Below are 20,787 nucleotides of genomic sequence, written 5' to 3' on the forward strand. Positions count from 1 at the left end.
ACAGATATCGTATCCCAAAAAGCCATTCGACAATGCAATAAAAAGAATAACTAATCAAAGAATTCAAATATTGAAAAATATTCAACTCGTGACTAAACAAAGAATGATAATTAACTCATGAGCTACATGCCTTCTTGAATTAATGTGTTGTTCGGTCACCCATTGAATATTGTTCTCTACTTGCATTTTTTTTAGTTATTCTATAAATATTAGTTTAGAAGAATTGTTGGTTGAACAGTTTGGTTTTTTCATAAGCCCATACAAAAATTGCTAACAAAAGCACATAAGTTTCACATGTGAAGCACATGAGATGCAAGTAAGAATTGTATGGAAATCAGGTTGCTCACATGTGCAGTTTTGTAGTTCATATGTGCCCACAAAAATCTAACATAATGCTCACATGTGCAATTCAAACCTCAGGTGAGCTTTTATCATCTATGTTAGTTTTATGTTAGTTTTGTACTTTGAAAAGTTTTTCCTTTTTTCTAACCATTCAAAACTAACCTACATCATTGCTCATATGAGCTTTTTCAAATTGACTTGCCCAGTCATGTACTTTCTGTAAATTCAAATTCAAAGCATGCAATAATTGCAGGGAGATGGATATGAAAAATGTGAAGACATATTATGTGCTATTTGAAGAAAATGGCATTGTTGAAATCTGACAAAACCAGCAACTGTGGTTAATTATTTGGTTCATTTTTGTGTCAGATTCTGAAATATATTACAATTTTATAGTCCTTATTTTAATGGAGTATTATTTTGCAGATTGCTACAGATAGGTATTACATGTATATAGATAATTCCTTTTAAAACTTTCTGAAATACAAAAATGTACAGAACTTATTCAAAGACATTCAATATGTACTAAACTTGCAAGTCAACCAATTTGTTTTAAATGCAATGTTATGTTTTTAGTCATTATAGTTTATTAGTAACAAAAAAAACCAAATTAATATAAAAATCATAATTAATTGACAGTAATTAAAGAATAACACTGAACATGATGTGTCAGTTATTTTATTTTTAATTAAATTATTTAAGATATTCATTTAAACTTGAAAAATATTCCTATTTGAAGCAGCCATTTTAGATACACCTTAATCATCATCATCTGGAAATACTTAGATAAAAAATCAAATGGGTCAACTAATATTCACGTGTGCAACATGTGAGCAGATGCTGATATAAGCAATCTGATAAAATGCACATGTGAAACAAAAGCTCATATGAGCATTTGCACATGAGGTTTTTAACATGCAAATTAGGTTAGTATCATATGTGCAATTTTTTTGCTCACAAAATGCTCACCTAATTTGCATGTTAAAAACCTCATGTGCAATCATGTTAGTTTCCAATGTGAGCATCTTATGTGCAACATGTTAGCACGTTTCGGTAAGGGAGACACCAATTCTTACCTTAATTAACCAGGTACATTCTAGTCCTGTTGGGTACTGTGGATTCATTATTTTTCGTTGGATACTAATTTTCGTGGGTTTCGTGGGGTCACAGGTGAACCACGAATTCAAATGTTCAACAAATAAAATACTTTCAATAGACTTAGTTTTGCATACAGAGATTGGCGAAACCATGAAATCAAATACCCATGAATAGGCAAGTTTTCAGCAAATTTTGGTTTTGATGTTATATATATATGTTATATTTGTTTTTCTCGTGGGATTTTGTCTATGTGTGTTACATTTTAGTGTTATGTCGTTGTTCTCCTCTTATATTTAATGCGTTTCCCTAGGTTTTAGTTTTTTACCCCGATTTTGTTTTTTGTCCATGGATTTATGAGTTTTGAACAGCGGTATACTACTGTTGCCTTTATTCAGCAATCCACTAAAAATTGATACCCACGAAAATAAATGAATCCACAGTAGTTAGATGGAAAGTTTTGTTATTTCAGCAGACAACAATTCTTACCTTTATTAACCAGGTACATTCTAGTCCTGTTGGGTAGTTAGATGGATAGTTTGGGGATTGGATCAACCTTTCCTCTCCTGCAGCAAGGTTGATAACACCACCACACGTTTCTAAAAAGAATTTATAATTCATTCTTGGTACTACTCAGGTTAAGAATTCATATGGTTATATCTTTATAAAACAAACACAACATATCAACCTATTTTACCCCTTAACCCTTCCCAGTTATCTAATGTTTAACATACTTTCTTCTACTGTCCAAAACATTATTTCACTGTAAAACCTTGACCATGACAATATTGGACTGTGAAATATTAATGTCCATCAACATATTTCTAAATCTTCTTATCACTTTCCCTGAGGATTTTTTTCCATTTTAATAATTGTGACCATTTCAGGATTTTTAAAAATATTTTTCATGATAAGTGTCTGTATAGCAATAAATTGCTGCATAAATCAATTATGCAGATTAGTTGGTCTTATCAAAGAAAATCCTATTAAGGTTGCTTGGGTTTCTTCCTCTATCTTGGATTTTGAGGAAGATGAAATCTTGTAATCTAAATCTTAAATAAAATGTGCAAATTTTGAGAGCAGTTTGTAAATGATGTGTAAGACTTTTGATGTAAATATAGAAAATTATGAAATTATCGTATTTATGGCCAGGGCTGTAAAAAAAAACCCGCTATTTTTGTGTTTGGTTATCTTTTTTTGAACTTTGCCAAATAAGGGGAGATAACTCAAATTATTAAAAATTCCAGTCACATTAAGAAAACATTCATGATATCATAATAAAAAATATTAAATGTTTATAGAACCTCTTCCATTAGACAAAATTTCTTAACAATCCACTATAAAATATTGTCTCAATATAAACAATATATAGTCTTAAATTACCTCCCTTTAACAACACAATATTTCATAATATGAAATATTGTGTTTATGGACAAAGTTTCATGTGGAAATTTGTCCTTTTCTGGAAATAATTTATAAATAGAGACAGAATTTCATGATACAAAGTCCTGAAATATTGTCTTGGAGGATACATTTTCATTGATCAATATTTTGCTAGATAAAATAGATATTTGTCAAAAATTAACATCGGGGGGAGTAGATACTTACGACTATTAGAGACGGTCTGTTCACAGGTGGCACCAGTAAGCACATCTGGGCAAGTACATGTACATTGAAAGTTAACAAAGCCTCCATTCTGACAGTTAGGTTTGTTGGTGCAGTGGTCTAAATATATAAATTATCAAAAAAATATATCAAAAACAAGAATGTATCTATAGTACACGGTTTGCCAATCCGCACTATCATTTTCTATGTTCAGTGGAGTGTGAAAATGGGGGAAAATCTCTAATTTGGCATAAAGATTAGAAAGATCATATCATAGGAAACAATGTGTACTAAGTTTCAAGTCGATTGGACTTCAACTTCATGAAAAAATATCTTCACCAAAAGCTTTATCTGAAGTGGGACAGAAGGACGGACAAACAAACAGATTGACTAAATTAGATTCTGTTCTATTGTTTAAATTCATTTTGTTTGTATAATCAATCAAAATTGAAAAAAAAATATGATATAAATGCCTTTTTTCTTAGACAAGTTACATTCCAAAATGTCTTTTGGTTATATCAGTCATTGGGTTGCCGTCTAATTGATATGTAACTCCAATCTTCCTTTCTTCACACTCAAAGATTGAAGCAAAGGGAACATTACAAATTTTACCTACCTGTACATTTATAAGCATCAGTAACATCTTGTATATCATAGAACTCTAAACCATCAGCTGAATCAGCCAAAAACTCTAATCTTTGATCTTTAAAGAGAATAGTTTTCTGCCCATTGTTGGAAAACGCCTGCAAAAAATCAAAAGTCAGTATAATTCTGATACTTGGTGGAAAGACTGTAAAATAAAAAACAGTCAGGCTGACACTTGTGAAAAAAGACTCAAATATAAAACAGTCAGTGTGAAACTTGTGGGAAAAGATTGTAAAATAAACAACAATCAGCCTGAAACTTGTGGGAAAAAGGCTGTAAAATATAAAACAATCAGCCTGAAACTTGTGGGAAAAGACTGTAAAATATAAAACAGACAGCCTGACACTTGTAGGAAAAGGCTGTAAAATATAAAACAATCAGCCTGAAACTTGTGGGAAAAGACTGTAAAATATAAAACAGACAGCCTGACACTTGTAGGAAAAGACTGTTAAATACAAAACAGTCAGACTGATACTTGTGGGAAAAGACTGAAATATAAAACAGTCAGTTTGAAATTTGTGGGAAAAGACTGCAAAACACACAACAGTCAGTCGGAAACTTGTGGGAAAAGACTGTACAATATAAAACAGTCAGTCAGATACTTGTAGGAATAGAATGAAAAATACAAAACAGTCAATCTGAAACTTGTGGAAAAAGACTGTAAAATACATAACAGTCAGTCAGAAACTTGTGGGAAAAGACTGAAAATATAAAACAGTCAGCCTGATACTTGTGGGAAAAGACTGCAAAATACAAAACAGTCAGTCGGAAACTTGTGGGAAGAGACAGTAAAATATAAAACAGTCAGTCAGAAACTTGTGGGAAAAGACTGTAAAATATAAAACAGTCAGCCTGATACTTGTTGGAAAAGACTGCAAAATACAAAACAGTCAGTCGGAAACTTGTAGGAAGAGACAGTAAAATATAAAACAGTCAGTCAGAAACTTGTGGGAAAATACTGTAAAATATAAAACAGTCAGTCTGATACTTGGAGGAAAAGACTGTAAAATACAATACATTCAGCTGGAAACTTGTTGGAAAAGACTGAAAAATACAAAACAGTCAGTCTGATACTTGTGGAAAGAGACAGTAAAATACAAAACAGTCAGCCTAATACTTGTGGGAAAAGTCTGCAAAATACAAAACAGTCAGTCAGAAACTTGTGGGAAAAGACTGTTAAATATAAAACAGTCAGCCTGATACTTGTAAAAAAAGACTGTGAAATATAAAACAGTCAGTCTAATACTTGTGGGAAAAGACTATAAAATACAAAACAGTCAGTATGAAACTTGTGGGAAAAGACTAAAATACACAGTCAGCCTGATACTTGTGGGAAGAGACAGTAAAATACAAAACAGTCAGTCTGATACTTGTGGGAAAAGACTGCAAAATACAAAACAGTCAGCCTGAAACTTGTAGGAAAAGACTGTAAAATATAAAACAGTCAGTCTGATACTTGTTGAAAAAGACTGTGGAATATAAAACAGTCAGTCTGATGCTTGTGGGAAGAGACAGTAAAATACAAAACAGTCAGTCTGAAACTTGTGGGAAAAGACTGTAAAATACAAAACAGTCAGCCTGAAACTTGTGGGAAAAGACTGCAAAATACAAAACAGTCAGCCTGAAACTTGTTTGAAACTACTGTAAAATATCAAATATTAAAAAGAAGATGTGCTATGATTGCCAATGAGACAACTGTCCACAAGAGACCAAAATGACACAGACATTAGCAACTATATGTCACCATATGGCCTTCAACAATGAGCAAAGTCCATACTGCATAATCAGCTATAAAAGGCCCCGATATGACAATGTAAAACAATTCAAACGAGAAAACTAACGGCCTTATTCATATAAAAAATTAACGAAAAACAAATATGTAACACATAATTAAAAACAAAAGACAACCACTGATTTACAGGCTCCTGACTTGGGACAGGCACATACATAAATAATGTGGAGGGGTTAAATCAAAGTCTGTTCCTCCCTGAATATAAGGGTCACCACTATTAACAATTTTAGGGAGGTCAATTCTTGTAAAATTAATAGATCTATGTTAATTTTCAAACTTGTCCAAAACAATGCTAATATAAAACTCTGATATAAGTTTGATAAAAAAATGGAAGGATTTATTTACACATAAGATTGCCTTCAAATGTAAAAAGTCCTTTCTAACTACAAATAATAAGATGTGGCATGATTGCCAATGAGAAAAAACTCCCCAGAGACCAAATGAGGTCTTTTGAATGAAGACAGACAGACAATATCAAGCAGTTACTAGCTTCTGCCATAGAAACACAGGTCAAAATAATAAGATATGGAATGATTGACAATATGAAAAAAAAAAAAAATCCCTCAGAGACCAAACGAGGTAGAAGTTAATTATTCGTAAATTTTTTTTAACTCTTCACCAGAGACAAAATGAAGACGGACAGACCGAATCAAGCAGTTACAAAACCTGCTTTAGCCTTCAAAAACTAAGGTAAAAATCAAAGTGCTTGGAAGCACTGAACGGTAAAGATTGCTTCAACTTATCAGTTGGAAGTAATATTAAATATTGCATTGGTTATTGTTGATTTAACAGCCATTCTAAACAAAGGAAGATACATGTAACTCCAATTCAATGAGGTTAAAAATGACAAAATTTATATTTTTCAAACAGATATTAGATTCCGGCACCTTGCAAAAGTTATGTAATTTTCTTGACAAGTGAAACATCATTTTGTGCCTTGAATATCTAAGCATATATTACATTGATAAATTTCTGGTAATGTTCATGGATAGTATATATATAGAATGTTATGATCAATGCACTATATTTTGTGTATCAAAAAAGGTAGTGCTCAGCCTTGGAAGATTTATATATCCAGTCAGTCCCATAAGGTTTTGATTGCATTTCATGCAATCTTTACGTAATAATAAGATGTGGCACATTCTATTCTCTATCTCTAATCTAATTCAAATAAAGTAAATAATTCAATTTCAATCATTATTTCCGTCTAAAATTTCATTAAAGAAAATTCTGCGAAAAAGATGTTATCTTCTTTGGCCCCTAAACAAGGTGACATCATAGGTATGCTTCAGGCATTAAACATTAACTAAACAAGGTGACATTATAGGTATGCTTCAGGCATCAAACATTAACAGGGGTCTTTGGCCCCTAAACAAGGTGACATCATAGGTATGCTTCAGGCATCAAACATTAACTAAACAAGGTGACATTATAGGTATGCTTCAGGCGTCAAACATTAACTAAACAAGGTGACATCATAGGTATGCTTCAGGCGTCAAACATTAACTAAACAAGGTGACATCATAGGTATGCGTCAGGCGTCAAACATTAACTAAACAAGGTGACATCATAGGTTTGCTTCAGGCGTCAAACATTAACTAAACAAGGTGACATCATAGGTATGCTTCAGGCGTCAAACATTAACTAAACAAGGTGACATCATAGGTATGCTTCAGGCATCAAACATTAACTAAACAATGTGACATCATAGGTATGCTTCAGACGTCAAACATTAACTAAATAAGGTGACATCATAGGTATGCTTCAGGCGTCAAACATTAACTAAATAAGGTGACATCATAGGTATGCTTCAGGCATCAAACATTAACAGGGGTCTTTGGCCCCTAAACAAGGTGACATCATAGGTATGCTTCAGGCATCAAACATTAACTAAACAAGGTGACATCATAGGTATGCTTCAGACATCAAACATTAACTAAATAAGGTGACATCATAGGTATGCTTCAGGCATCAAACATTAACTAAATAAGGTGACATCATAAGTATGCTTCAGGCGTCAAACATTAACTAAACAAGGTGACATCATAGGTATGCTTCAGGCATCAAACATTAACAGGGGTCTTTGGCCCCTAAACAAGGTGACATCATAGGTATGCTTCAGGCATCAAACATTAACTAAACAAGATGGCATTATAGGTATGCTTCAGGCGTCAAACATTAACTAAACAAGGTGACATCATAGGTATGCTTCAGGCGTCAAACATTAACTAAACAAGGTGACATCATAGGTATGCTTCAGGCGTCAAACATTAACTAAACAAGGTGACATCATAGGTATGCTTCAGGCATCAAACATTAACTAAACAATGTGACATCATAGGTATGCTTCAGACGTCAAACATTAACTAAATAAGGTGACATCATAGGTATGCTTCAGGCGTCAAACATTAACTAAACAAGGTGACATCATAGGTATGCTTCAGGCATCAAACATTAACAGGGGTCTTTGGCTCCTAAACAAGGTGACATCATAGGTATGCTTCAGGCATCAAACATTAACTAAACAAGATGGCATTATAGGTATGCTTCAGGCGTCAAACATTAACTAAACAAGGTGACATCATAGGTATGCTTCAGGCATCAAACATTAACTAAATAAGGTGACATTATAGGTATGCTTCAGGCATCAAACATTAACTAAATGAGGTGACATTATAGGTATGCTTTAGACGTCAAACATTAACTAAACAAGGTGACATCATAGGTTTGCTTCAGACATCAAACATTAACTAAATAAGGTGACATCATAGGTATGCTTCAGGCGTCAAACATTAACTAAACAAGGTGACATCATAGGTATGCTTCAGACATCAAACATTAACTAAACAAGGTGACATCATAGGTATGCTTCAGGCATCAAACATTAACTAATCAAGATGACATCATAGGTATGCTTCAGGCGTCAAACATTAACTAAACAAGGTGACATCATAGGTATGCTTCAGACATCAAACATTAACTAAATAAGGTGACATTATAGCTATGCTTCAGGCATCAAACATAAACACGGGTCTTGTTCTAGCTTCGTAGCCGCTTCAGAATGCAATAAAATTTTATAAAAAGAAGAATTTTAGATGCAACAAGTAAGGTTTTTGCTAATCATTGTAGAAATAACATGTCAGTACATCCCACAATTAAAAATGTGAGATTCCTTAGTTACAGACAAGGAGAAAGATAATTTTACGCTTACTGTCATCCAATCAGTACTATTGATACAAAATAATTTCATTAGAATTTTAAACTCTCCACCAGAGACCAAATGATGATTTATTATTACTCTCTTTATAACATAAATACATACATACAAACTGTATTCCATAAATGATTCTGCATCGTAAGGGTTATTGTCTTACTCTCTTTATAACATAAATAATTACATATAAACTGTACTGCATAGATGATTCTGCATCGTAAGGGTTATTGTCTTACTCTCTTTATAACATAAATACTTACATATGAACTGTATTGCATAGATGATTCTGTATCGTAAGGGTTATTGTCTTACTTTCTTTATAACATAAATACTTACATATAAACTGTACTGCATAGATGATTCTGTATCGTAGGGGTTATTGTCTTACCCTCTTTATAACATAAATACTTACATATAAACTGTACTGCATAGATGATTCTGTATCGTAAGGGTTATTGTCTTACCCTCTTTATAATATAAATACTTACATATAAACTGTATTGCATAGATGATTCTGCATCGTAAGGGTTGTTGTCTTGTGTGTTGGACTTGGCCATGTTAATATTTTGTACATATGCCTGTCCATTCCATGATGGCCTTACATTTGGCCAAGCGATACTGACATAACCATCACGATCAGATCTAGATTGTTCATGATGTCCTCCCATAGCATGCAACATTTCATGCACAGATGTGCTAACCTGCAAACAAGATTTGTTTTATTTTGGATTCTATCTTAAACAAGAAACAAATCTATTTAGACACATAATATTAAATTTCAGATCTTTTGACATCCCTTGTACTGATGTAATGCAACTTTATAGAAAAAATCATTGAGCTATCATAACAATGCATAAGAAGATCCTATCAAACTAACTTAAGGAGAAAACTTAACATTTAAATGTTTTACAGCTAATTTCCTACAGCTTGTAGAGTAAAACTTTGGTTGGCTTGCTTGGTTTTTTTTGTATAAACATTAACCCAAGCTTTGTACTTAAGATTGACATCTTCAAACAATAAATATTGGATGTTATCTAAAATACTATTGTACAATATATAAACAAAGCAAGCAATGCAACCAAAGTATTGCTCTACATGCATTAGGAAATTAGCTGTAATTGATTAAAATTCAGAGGACCATGACCTAAGGGGCAGGGCCTCTTAATAGTTGTCAAACTAATATGTACTGAAAGTAATGCATCTTCATACAAAACATGAATGATCTATCATAAAAGGTTCCTATCAATCTAACTTAAGCAGAAAACTTAATTTAAACTTAGGTGTTGAAGTCATATTAACCAGTAGTGGAAAAGCAACCGCTTTGTTTCACTTTTCAACACAGGTGAGTAAACTAAATGACTAGTTGTAATCAGACATATAAAGGTTAAACATAGTGGTTGTTTCAAGGCGGGGAAGAGGGCAGACACAAGGTTCAACTTCCATTTGATAAAAAAAAAAAAAAAAAAAAAAAATTGCATAAAACGCATATGGTTAAATGAAAATGGTAAATATTGATTTTTATGGCAAATATAGCCCACTTTTAAATAAACAGCTCCGCCATGAGCGCATGATACGCCCGACGTTTTGTGTGGAAGTTTTATGCAATAATCATAAATAGTTTCTGAGAAAGTTTTAAGCAATAACCATTTATTGTTTTTGAAACACGGCGGGACATGTAAAACCCCCCCACCCTGGTTTTTTTTTTCAAATATCACTAAAATAAAATTTTGAATCAAACCAAAAAGTATACAGATCTTTAGATAAATATAACGAAGAAGTGTGTACAGTTTCAAGCAATAATAATAAATTGTTTTTGAGATACGGCGCGACATGTAAAAATAAACAGCTGCGCCATGAGCGTATGATACGCCCGACGTCTTGTGTGGAACTTTTATGCAATAATCATAAATAGTATCTGAGAAAGTTTTAAGCAATAACCATATATTGTTTTTGAGACACGGCAGGACATGTGAAACCCCCAACAACGTTTTTTTTTTTACAAAAAACTTAATATCACTAAAATAAAATTTTGAACTAAAACCAAAAAGTATACAGATCTTTAGATTAATATAACAAAGAAGTGTGTAAAGTTTTAAGCAATAATCATAAATAATTTTTGAGATACGGCGCGACATGTAAAACTAGAGGCTCTAAAGAGCCTGTGTCGCTCACTTTGGTCTATGTGAATATTAAAGGAAGCAGATGGATTCATGACAAAATTGTGTTTTGGTGATGGTGATGTGTTTGTACATCTTACTTTACTGAACATTCTTGCTGCTTAAAATTATCTCTATCTATACTGAACTTGGCCCATTAGTTTCAGTGGAAAATGTTAGTAAAAATTTACAAATTTTATGAAAATTGTTAAAAATTGACTATTAAGAACAATAACTCCTAAGTAGGTCAATTGACCATTTCGGTCATGTAGACTTATTTGTAAATCTTACTTTGCTGAACATTATAATAATTGTTGTTTACAGTTTATCTCTATCAATAATAATAATATTCAAGATAATGACCAAAAACAGCAAAATTTCCTTAAAACTAACAATTCAGGGTCAGCAACCCAACAACGGGTTGACAGATTCATCTAAAGATTTCAGAGAAGATAAATGTTGACCTGATAAACAATTTTACCCCATGTCAGATTTGCTCTAAATGCTTCGGGTTTTGAGTTATAGGCCAAAAACTGCATTTTACTCCATATTCTATTTTTAGCCATGGCAGCCATCTTGGTTGGATGGCCGGGTCACCGACACATTTTTCAAACTACTAACCCAAAAGATGATTGTGGCCAAGTTTGAATTAATTTGGCCGAGTAGTTTCAGAGGAGAAGATTTTTGTAAAAGATTACTAAGATTTACGAAAATTGACTATAAAGGGCAATAACTCCTAAAGGGGTCAACTCATAAAGGGGTCAACTGACCATTTCAGTCATTTGACTTATTTGTAAATCTTACTTTACTGAACATTATTGCTGTTTATAGTTTATCTCTATCTATAATAGTATTCAAGATAATAACCAAAAAGAGCAAAATTTCCTTAAAATTACTAATTCAGGGCCAGCAACCCAACAACGGGTTATCCGATTCATCTGAAAATTTCAGGGCAGATAGATCTTCACCTGTTTAACAATTCTACCACACGTCAGATTTGCTCTAAATGCTTTGGTTTTTGAGTTATAAGCCAAAAACTGCATTTTACCCCTATATTATATTTTTAGCCATGGCGGCCATCTTGGATGGTTGGCCGGGTCACCGGACTCATTTTTTAAACAAGATACCCCAATGATGCTTGTGGCCAAGTTTGGTTTAATTTGGCCCAGTAGTTTCAGAGGAGAAGATTTTTGTAAAAGTTAACGATGACGACGGACGACGGACGACGACGGACGCCGGACGCCAAGTGATGAGAAAAGCTCACTTCGCCTTATAGGCCAGGTGAGCTAAAAAACCTCCCCTGTTTAACAAAATACTCAATAACTCCGAAATAAAGTTTTGAATCATCACCAAAAAGTATACAGATCTTTAGATTAATTTAACAAAAAAGTGTGTAAAGTTTTAAGCAATAATCATAAATTGTTTTTGAGATACAGCACAACATGTAAAAAAAACCCTCCCCCTTTTTTACAAAATACTCAATAACTCAAAAATGAAATTTTGAATCATCACCAAAAAGTATACAGATCTTTAGATTAATATAAAAAAGACATGTGTAAAGTTTTAAGCAATAATCATAAATCGTTTTTGAGATATGGTCCGACATGTAAAAAACCCTTCCCCCTTTTTTACAAAATACTAAAGAACTCAAAAATAAAATTTTGAATCATCACCAAAAAGTATACAGATATTAAGATTAATATAACTAAGAAGTGTTTAAAGTTTTAAGCCATAATCAAGAATCGTTTTTGAGATACGGTGCGACATGTGAAAAAAAACACCCCTGTTTTAGTTACAAAGTGCCGTAACTCAAAAAGTTTTAATCTTATTTTCACCAAAAAGTATACAGATCATTTGACCATCATAAGAAACAACTATATTAAGTTTCATGAAATTTGGATAAGTCGTTCTTAAATTACGTTGCGACATGTTTACGCCGGACAGACAGACGGACGGACAGACGGACGGACACCGGACATTTGTATACCATGATACGTCCCGTCAAAATTTTTACGGGCATATTAAAACCCTCCCCTCTTTTTACAAAATACTCAATAACTCAAAAATAAAATGTTTAGTCATCACCAAAAAGTATACAGATCTTTAGATTAATATAACAAAGAAGTATGTAAAGTTTTAAGCAATAATCATAAATCGTTTTTGAGATACGGCACGACAAGTAAAAACCCCCTCCCCTTTTTTACAAAATACTCAATAACTCAAAAATGAAATTTTGAATCATCACCAAAAAGTATACAAATCTTTAGATTAATATAACAAAGAAGTGTGAAAATAGTTATCAAATGTACCAGGATTATGATTTAGTACGCCAGACGCGCGTTTCGTCTACATAAGACTCATCAGTGCCGCTCATATCAAAATATTTATAAAGCCAAACAATTACAAAGTTGAAGAGCATTGAGGATCCAAAATTCCAAAAAGTTGTGCCAAATACGACTTAGGAAATCTATGCCTGGAATAAGAAAATCCTTAGTTTTTTACGAAAAATTGAAACTGTTGTTAACAGGAAATTTATAATAAAAAAATGACCACATTATTAATATTCATGTCAACACCGAAGTGTTGACTACTGGGCTGGTGATACCCTCGGGGGCGAAACGTCCACCAGCAGTGGCATCGACCCAGTGGTGTAAATAGTTATCAAATGTACCAGGATTATAATTTAGTACGCCAGACGCGCGTTTCGTCTACATAAGATTCATCAGTGACGCTCATATCAAAATATTTATAAAGCCAAACAATTACAAAGTTGAAGAGCATTGAGGATCCAAAATTCCAAAAAGTTGTGCCAAATACGGCTAAGGAAATCAATGCCTGGAATAAGAAAATCCTTAGTTTTTCGAAAAATTGAAACTTTTGTTAACAGGAAATTTATAATAAAAAAATGACCACATTATTAATATTCATGTCAACACCGAAGTGTTGACTACTGGGCTGGTGATACCCTCGGGGACGAAACTCCACCAGCAGTGGCATCGACCCAGTGGTGTAAATAGTTATCAAATGTACCAGGATTATAATTTAGTACGCCAGACGCGCGTTTCGTCTACATAAGGCTCATCAGTGACGCTCATATCAAAATATTTATAAAACCAAACAATTACAAAGTTGAAGAGCATTGAGGATCCAAAATTCCAAAAAGTTGTGCCAAATACGGCTAAGGAAATATATGCCTGGAATAAGAAAATCCTTAGTTTTTCGAAAAATTGAAACTTTTGTTAACAGGAAATTTATAATAAAAAAATGACCACATTATTAAAATTCATGTCAACACCGAAGTGTTGACTACTGGGCTGGTGATACCCTCGGTGACGAAACGTCCATCAGCAGTGGCATCGACCCAGTGGTGTAAATAGTTATCAAATGTACCAGGATTATAATTTAGTACGCCAGACGCGCGTTTCGTCTACATAAGACTCATCAGTGACGCTCATATCAAAATATTTATAAAGCCAAACAATTACAAAGTTGAAGAGCATTGAGGATCCAAAATTCCAAAAAGTTGTGCCAAATACGGCTAAGGAAATCTATGCCTGGAATAAGAAAATCCTTTGTTTTTCGAAAAATTGAAACTTTTGTTAACAGAAAATTTATAATAAAAAAAAATGACCACATTATTAATATTCATGTCAACGTGTTGACTACTGGGCTGGTGATACCCTCGGGGACAAAACGTTCACCAGCAGTGGCATCGACCCAGTGGTGTAAATAGTTATCAAATGTACAAGGATTATAATTTAGTACGCCAGACGCGTGTTTCGTCTACATAAGACTCATCAGTGACGCTCATATCAAAATATTTATAAAGCCAAACAATTACAAAGTTGAAGAGCATTGAGGATCCAAAATTCCAAAAAGTTGTGCCAAATACGGCTAAGGAAATCTATGCCTGGAATAAGAAAATCCTTTGTTTTTCGAAAAATTGAAACTTTTTTAACAGAAAATTTATAATAAAAAAAAATGACCACATTATTAATATTCATGTCAACGTGTTGACTACTGGGCTGGTGATACCCTCGGGGACGAAACGTCCATCAGCAGTGGCATCGACCCAGTGGTGTAAATAGTTATCAAATGTACCAGGATTAGAATTTAGTACGCCAGACGCGCGTTTCGTCTACATAAGACTCATCAGTGACGCTCATATCAAAATATTGATAAAGCCAAACAATGACAAAGTTGAAGAGCATTGAGGATCCAAAATTCCAAAAAGTTGTGCCAAATACGGTTAAGTAAATCTATGCCTGGAATAAGAAAATCCTTAGTTTTTCGAAAAATTGAAACTTTGTTAACAGGAAATTTATAATAAAAAAATGACCACATTATTAATATTCATGTCAACATCGAAGTGTTGACTACTGGGCTGGTGATACCCTCGGGGACTAAACGTCCATCAGCAGTGGCATCGACCCAGTGGTGTAAATAGTTATCAAATGTACCAGGATTATAATTTAGTACGCCAGACGCGCGTTTCGTCTACATAAGTCTCATCAGTGACGCTCATATCAAAATATTTATAAAGCCAAACAATTACAAAGTTGAAGAGCATTGAGGATCCAAAATTCCAAAAAGTTGTGCCAAATACGGCTAAGGAAGTCTATGCCTGGAATAAGAAAATCCTTAGTTTTTCGAAAAATTGAAACTTTTGTTAACAGGAAATTTATAATAAAAAAAATGAGCACATTATTAATATTCATGTCAACACCGAAGTGTTGACTACTGGGCTGGTGATACCCTCGGGGACGAAACGTCCACCAGCAGTGACATCGACCCAGTGGTGTAAATAGTTATCAAATGTACCAGGATTATAATTTAGTACGCCAGACGCGCGTTTAAATTTTAAGCAATAATCATAAATCGTTTTTGAGATACGGCGCGACATGTAAAAAAACCCTCTTACCTTTTTTACAAAATACTCAATAACTCAAAAATAAAATTTTGTATATCACCAAAAAGTATACAGATATTAAGATTAATATAACTAAAAAGTGTGTAATGTTTTAAGCAATAATCACGAACCGTTTTTGAGATACGGTGCGACATGTGAAAACTAGAGGCTCTCAAGAGCCTGTTTCGTTTACCTTGGTCTATGTGCATATTAAACAATGGACACAGATAAATTCATGACAAAACTGTGTTTTGGTGATCATGATGTGTTTGTAGATCTTACTTTACTGGACATTCTTCTTGCTTCAATTGTCCCTATCTATAATGAACTTGGCCCAATAATTACAGTGGAAAATATTTTTAAAAATTTACAAAAAATTTGTTAAAAATGACTATATAGGGCAATAACTCCTTAAAAAGTCAACTGACAATTTTGGTCATGTTGACTTATTTGTAGATCTTACTTTGCTGAACATTATTGCTGTTTACAGTTTATCTCTATCTATTATAATATTCAAGAAATTAACCAAAAACTGCAAAATTTCCTTAAAATTACTAATTCTTGGGCAACAACCCAACAACAGGTTGTCTGTTTTGTCTGAAAATTTCAGGGCAGATAGATCTTAACCTGATGAACAATCTCCGTCAGATTTGCTCTAAATGCTTTGGTTTCAGAGATATAAGCCAAAATCTACATTTCGCCCCTATGTATTATTTTTAGCCATGGCGGCCATCTTGGTTGGTTGGCAGGGTCACGCCACACATTTTTTAAACAAGATACCCCAATGACAATTTTGGCCAAGTTTGGATTAATTTGGTCCAGTAGTTTCAGAGAAGAAGATTTTTGTAAAGGATTACTAAGATTTACGAAAAATGGTTAAAAATTGACTATAAAGGGCAATAACTCCTAAAGGGGTCAACTGACCATTTCGGCGATGTTGACTTATTTGTAAATCTTACTTTGCTGAACATTATTGCTGCTTACAGTTGATCTCTATCTATAATAATATTCAAGATAATAACCAAAAACAGTCAAATTTCCTTAAAATTACCAATTTAGGGGCAGCAAGCCAACAACGGATTGTCCGATTCATCTGAAAATTTCAGGGTAGATAGATCTTGACCTGATAAACAATTTCTTTCCGTCGGATTTGCTCTTAATGCTTTTCTTTTTGAGTTATAAGCCAAAAACTGCATTTTACCCCTATGTTCTATTTTTAGCCATGGCGGCCATCTTGGTTGATTGGCCAGGTCACCGGACACATGTTTTAAAATAGATACCCCAATGATGATTGTGGCCAAGTTTGGTTAAATTTGGCCCAGTAGTTTCAGAGGAGAAGATTTTTGTAAAAGTTAACAACGACGGCGGACGCCGGACGCAAAGTGATGGGAAAAGCTTACTTTGCCCTTTGGGCCAGGTGAGCTAAAAAACACACCCCTGTTTTAGTTACAAAGTGCCGTAACTCAAAAAGTTTAAATCTTATTTTCACCAAAAAGTATACAGATCATTTGACCATCATAAAAAACAACAATATTAAGTTTCATGAAATTTAGATAAGTCGTTCTGAAGTTACGGTGCGACATGTTTACGTCAGACAGACGGACAGACAGACGGAAGGACAGACAGACAGACGGACGGACAGACGGACAGACACCGGACATTTGTATACAATAATACGTCCCGTCAAAATTTTTATGGGCGAATAAAAATCTTGGATCTGCCCCTTAAACATAAATTATACTTACGCTAATACAACCTGGTTCGGATAAGCTCACTGGCTGTACATTGTTACGAAAAGGATTAACATTGCCGACATAGGACCAACATCCACTACAAATGCAATTAAACACTATACAATATGTGTACAATACAAATTGTCAACCCAATATGTCCATATATTATTAATTCATATATTATAAAGTAATAATTAACTAATTTGATTCAATCAGGGATATTCACATGTTAAACTATATTTTCAAAGTTAGATAGAAAATGGCGAACAGCATAAAGCATATTGCACGTTTATGTTTAGAGTACTGTGGATTCATTATTTATTGGGTACCAATTTTCGTGAGTTTTGTGAGAACAGGTAAACCATAAAATCAAACGAATTACAAATTTCCAAAAGGCTTTTCTGCAGAGATTGGTAAAACAACAAATATCCATATAAATGGAAGTTTTCCTCAATCGACGAAAATTGATACACACAAAAAATTGTTTAATAACATTAAATGCAATTTATTTCCAGTTCAATATCAATAAAAATGTACAAACCCTTCATTTATAAATGTAATATCAATAAAAATGTACATACCCACCATTTATAAATGTAATATCAATAAAAATGTACATACCCACCATTTATAAATGTTATCAATAAAAATGTACATACCCACCATTTATAAATGTAATATCAATAAAAATGTACATACCCACCATTTATAAATGTAATATCAATAAAAATGCACATACCCACCATTTATAAATGTAATGTCAATAAAAATGTACATACCCACCATTTATAAATGTAATATTAATAAAAATGTACATACCCTTCATTTATAAATGTTATATCAATAAAAATGTACATACCCTTCATTTATAAATGTTATATCAATAAAAATGTACATACCCACCATTTATCAATGTAATATCAATAAAAATGTACATACCCACCATTTATAAATGTAATATCAATAAAAATGTACATACCCACCATTTATAAATGTAATATCAATAAAAATGTACATACCCACCATTTATAAATGTAATATCAATAAAAATGTACATACCCACCATTTATAAATGTAATGTCAATAAAAATGTACATACCCACCATTTATAAATGTAATATCAATAAAAATGTACATACCCACCATTTATAAATGTAATATCAATAAAAATGTACATACCCACCATTTATAAATGTAATATCAATAAAAATGTACATACCCTTCATTTATAAATGTTATATCAATAAAAATGTACATACCCACCATTTATAAAGGTAATATCAATAAAAATGTACATACCCACCATTTATAAATGTAATATCAATAAAAATGTACATACCCACCATTTATAAATGTAATAACATTAGAGTGTCCAAGAACTGTTGGGTTGAATCGGGAATCACTGGTTGTTACCCATTTGACACAGGTAAAGTCATTGACCTGTTTAATTGCTTTGTTTATCACTGTGACAGCACTTGAAGCTGTAATAAGAAACAAGAGGCTTTCAGATTGGCAACACACATGATTTTCCTGCACGAAAACGATATTTGAAAATCTGGACCCTCAAATAGGATTAAGTAAAAAACAAAATAAGTTTTGTAGGATTCCCAAATGGAAAGGCCAAAATCCATCTATGTATCATCTTTCAATACTTAAAGGTGTACAACTCAACAATGGGTTGCCTGATTAGTCTGAAAATTTCAGGGCAGATAGATCTTGACCTTATTAACAATTTTAGTTCGTCAGATTTGCTCTAAATGCTTTGATTTCAAAGATATGAGCCAAAAACAGCATTTTACCCTATGTACTATTTTAGCCATGTCAGCCATCTTAGTTCGCAGGCGAGGTCATCGGACACATTTTTTAAATTAGTTACCCTAATGATAATTGTGGACAAGTTTGGTTAAATTTATCTTAGTAGTTTCAGGAGAAGATTTTTGTAAAAGATTACAAAAACTTACAAAAAATTGTTAAAACTTGACTATGAAGAGCAATCACTCCTTAAGGGGTCAACTGACCACTTTGGTCTTGTTGACTTATTTGTAGATCTTACTTTGCTGAACATGATTGCTGTTTACAATTTATCTCTATCTATAATAATATTCAAGATAATAACCAAAATGGCAAAATTTTCTTAAAATTACCAATTCATGGGCAGCAACCGGATTAATCTGAAAATTTCAGGGCAGGTAAATCTTAACCTGATAAACAATTTTACCCCATGTCAGATTTGCTCTAAATGCTTTGGATTCAGAGATATAAGTCAAAATCTACATTTTGCCTCTATATTCTATTTTTAGCCATGTCAGCCATCTTGGTTGGTTGGTCAGGTCACCGAACACATATTTTAAACTAGATACCCCCAATGATAATTTTGACCAAGTTTGGTTAAATTTGGCCCAGTAGTTTCAGAGGAGAAGATTTTTGTAAAAGTTAACAGACGCCGGACGCCAAGTGTTGAGAAAAGCTCACTTGACCGAATAGGTCAGGTGAGCTAAAAAGCGTGTTATGTATATTATATAGAGTCCAGTACTTACACATGTTAAGCATACTATAAGGAACAATTCCATCTTTCCAAAGCCAAGGGGTATAAGTGTCAAAATTTCTCTTTCTGCCGCTTGAGTCACCCTGGTAAAAAACAGAAGGTACTGTAAACAAACTTATTTTCACAATTTTTGTGATTATAACACAATGTTGACTGCTGCAGCCTTAATTTGGAACAATTCTACCTATTGTCTTGGTTTGTTTAGTTCACACAATGTTGACTGCTGCAGCCTTATTTGGGACAATTCTACCTATTGTGTTGGTTTGTTTTGTTCACACAATGTTGACTGCTGCAGCCTTATTTGGGACAATTCTACCTATTGTGTTGGTTTGTTTTGTTCACACAATGTTGACTGCTGCAGCCTTATTTGGGACAATTCTACCTATTGTGTTGGTTTGTTTTGTTCACACAATGTTGACTGCTGCAGCCTTATTTGGGACAATTCTACCTATTGTGTTGGTTTGTTTTGTTCACACAATGTTGACTGCTGCAGCCTTATTTGGGACAATTCTACCTATTGTGTTGGTTTGATTTGTTCACACAATGTTGACTGCTGCAGCCTTATTTGGGACAATTCTACCTATTGTGTTGGTTTGATTTGTTCACACAATGTTGACTGCTGCAGCCTTATTTGGGACAATTCTACCTATTGTGTTGGTTTGTTTTGCGCACACAATGTTGTCAATGATGGAATTTGATGCAACTGTCATACAAGTGATCAGAAAGGTTTAGCAGGCTACATGTATGACAC

General features: G+C 33.3%; 1 protein-coding gene across 1 annotated transcript in view; it reads right to left on the reverse strand.

Annotated features, from left to right (window-relative positions):
- LOC143046495 (MAM and LDL-receptor class A domain-containing protein 1-like) overlaps positions 1 to 20,787 on the reverse strand; it is a 139,175-nt gene that overhangs the window by 73,575 nt on the left and 44,813 nt on the right. Inside the window, exons 7-13 of the mRNA XM_076219652.1 lie at positions 20,029 to 20,119; positions 18,831 to 18,972; positions 17,504 to 17,588; positions 9,182 to 9,394; positions 3,659 to 3,785; positions 3,046 to 3,162; positions 1,927 to 2,036 (exon numbers count right to left, since the gene is read on the reverse strand). Of these exons, the coding sequence (XP_076075767.1) occupies positions 1,927 to 2,036; positions 3,046 to 3,162; positions 3,659 to 3,785; positions 9,182 to 9,394; positions 17,504 to 17,588; positions 18,831 to 18,972; positions 20,029 to 20,119 (885 nt within the window). The remainder of the gene's footprint in view (positions 1 to 1,926; positions 2,037 to 3,045; positions 3,163 to 3,658; positions 3,786 to 9,181; positions 9,395 to 17,503; positions 17,589 to 18,830; positions 18,973 to 20,028; positions 20,120 to 20,787) is intronic.

The sequence above is a fragment of the Mytilus galloprovincialis genome, chromosome 9 (assembly GCF_965363235.1).
Source record: "Mytilus galloprovincialis chromosome 9, xbMytGall1.hap1.1, whole genome shotgun sequence".
Lineage (NCBI taxonomy): Eukaryota > Metazoa > Mollusca > Bivalvia > Mytilida > Mytilidae > Mytilus > Mytilus galloprovincialis.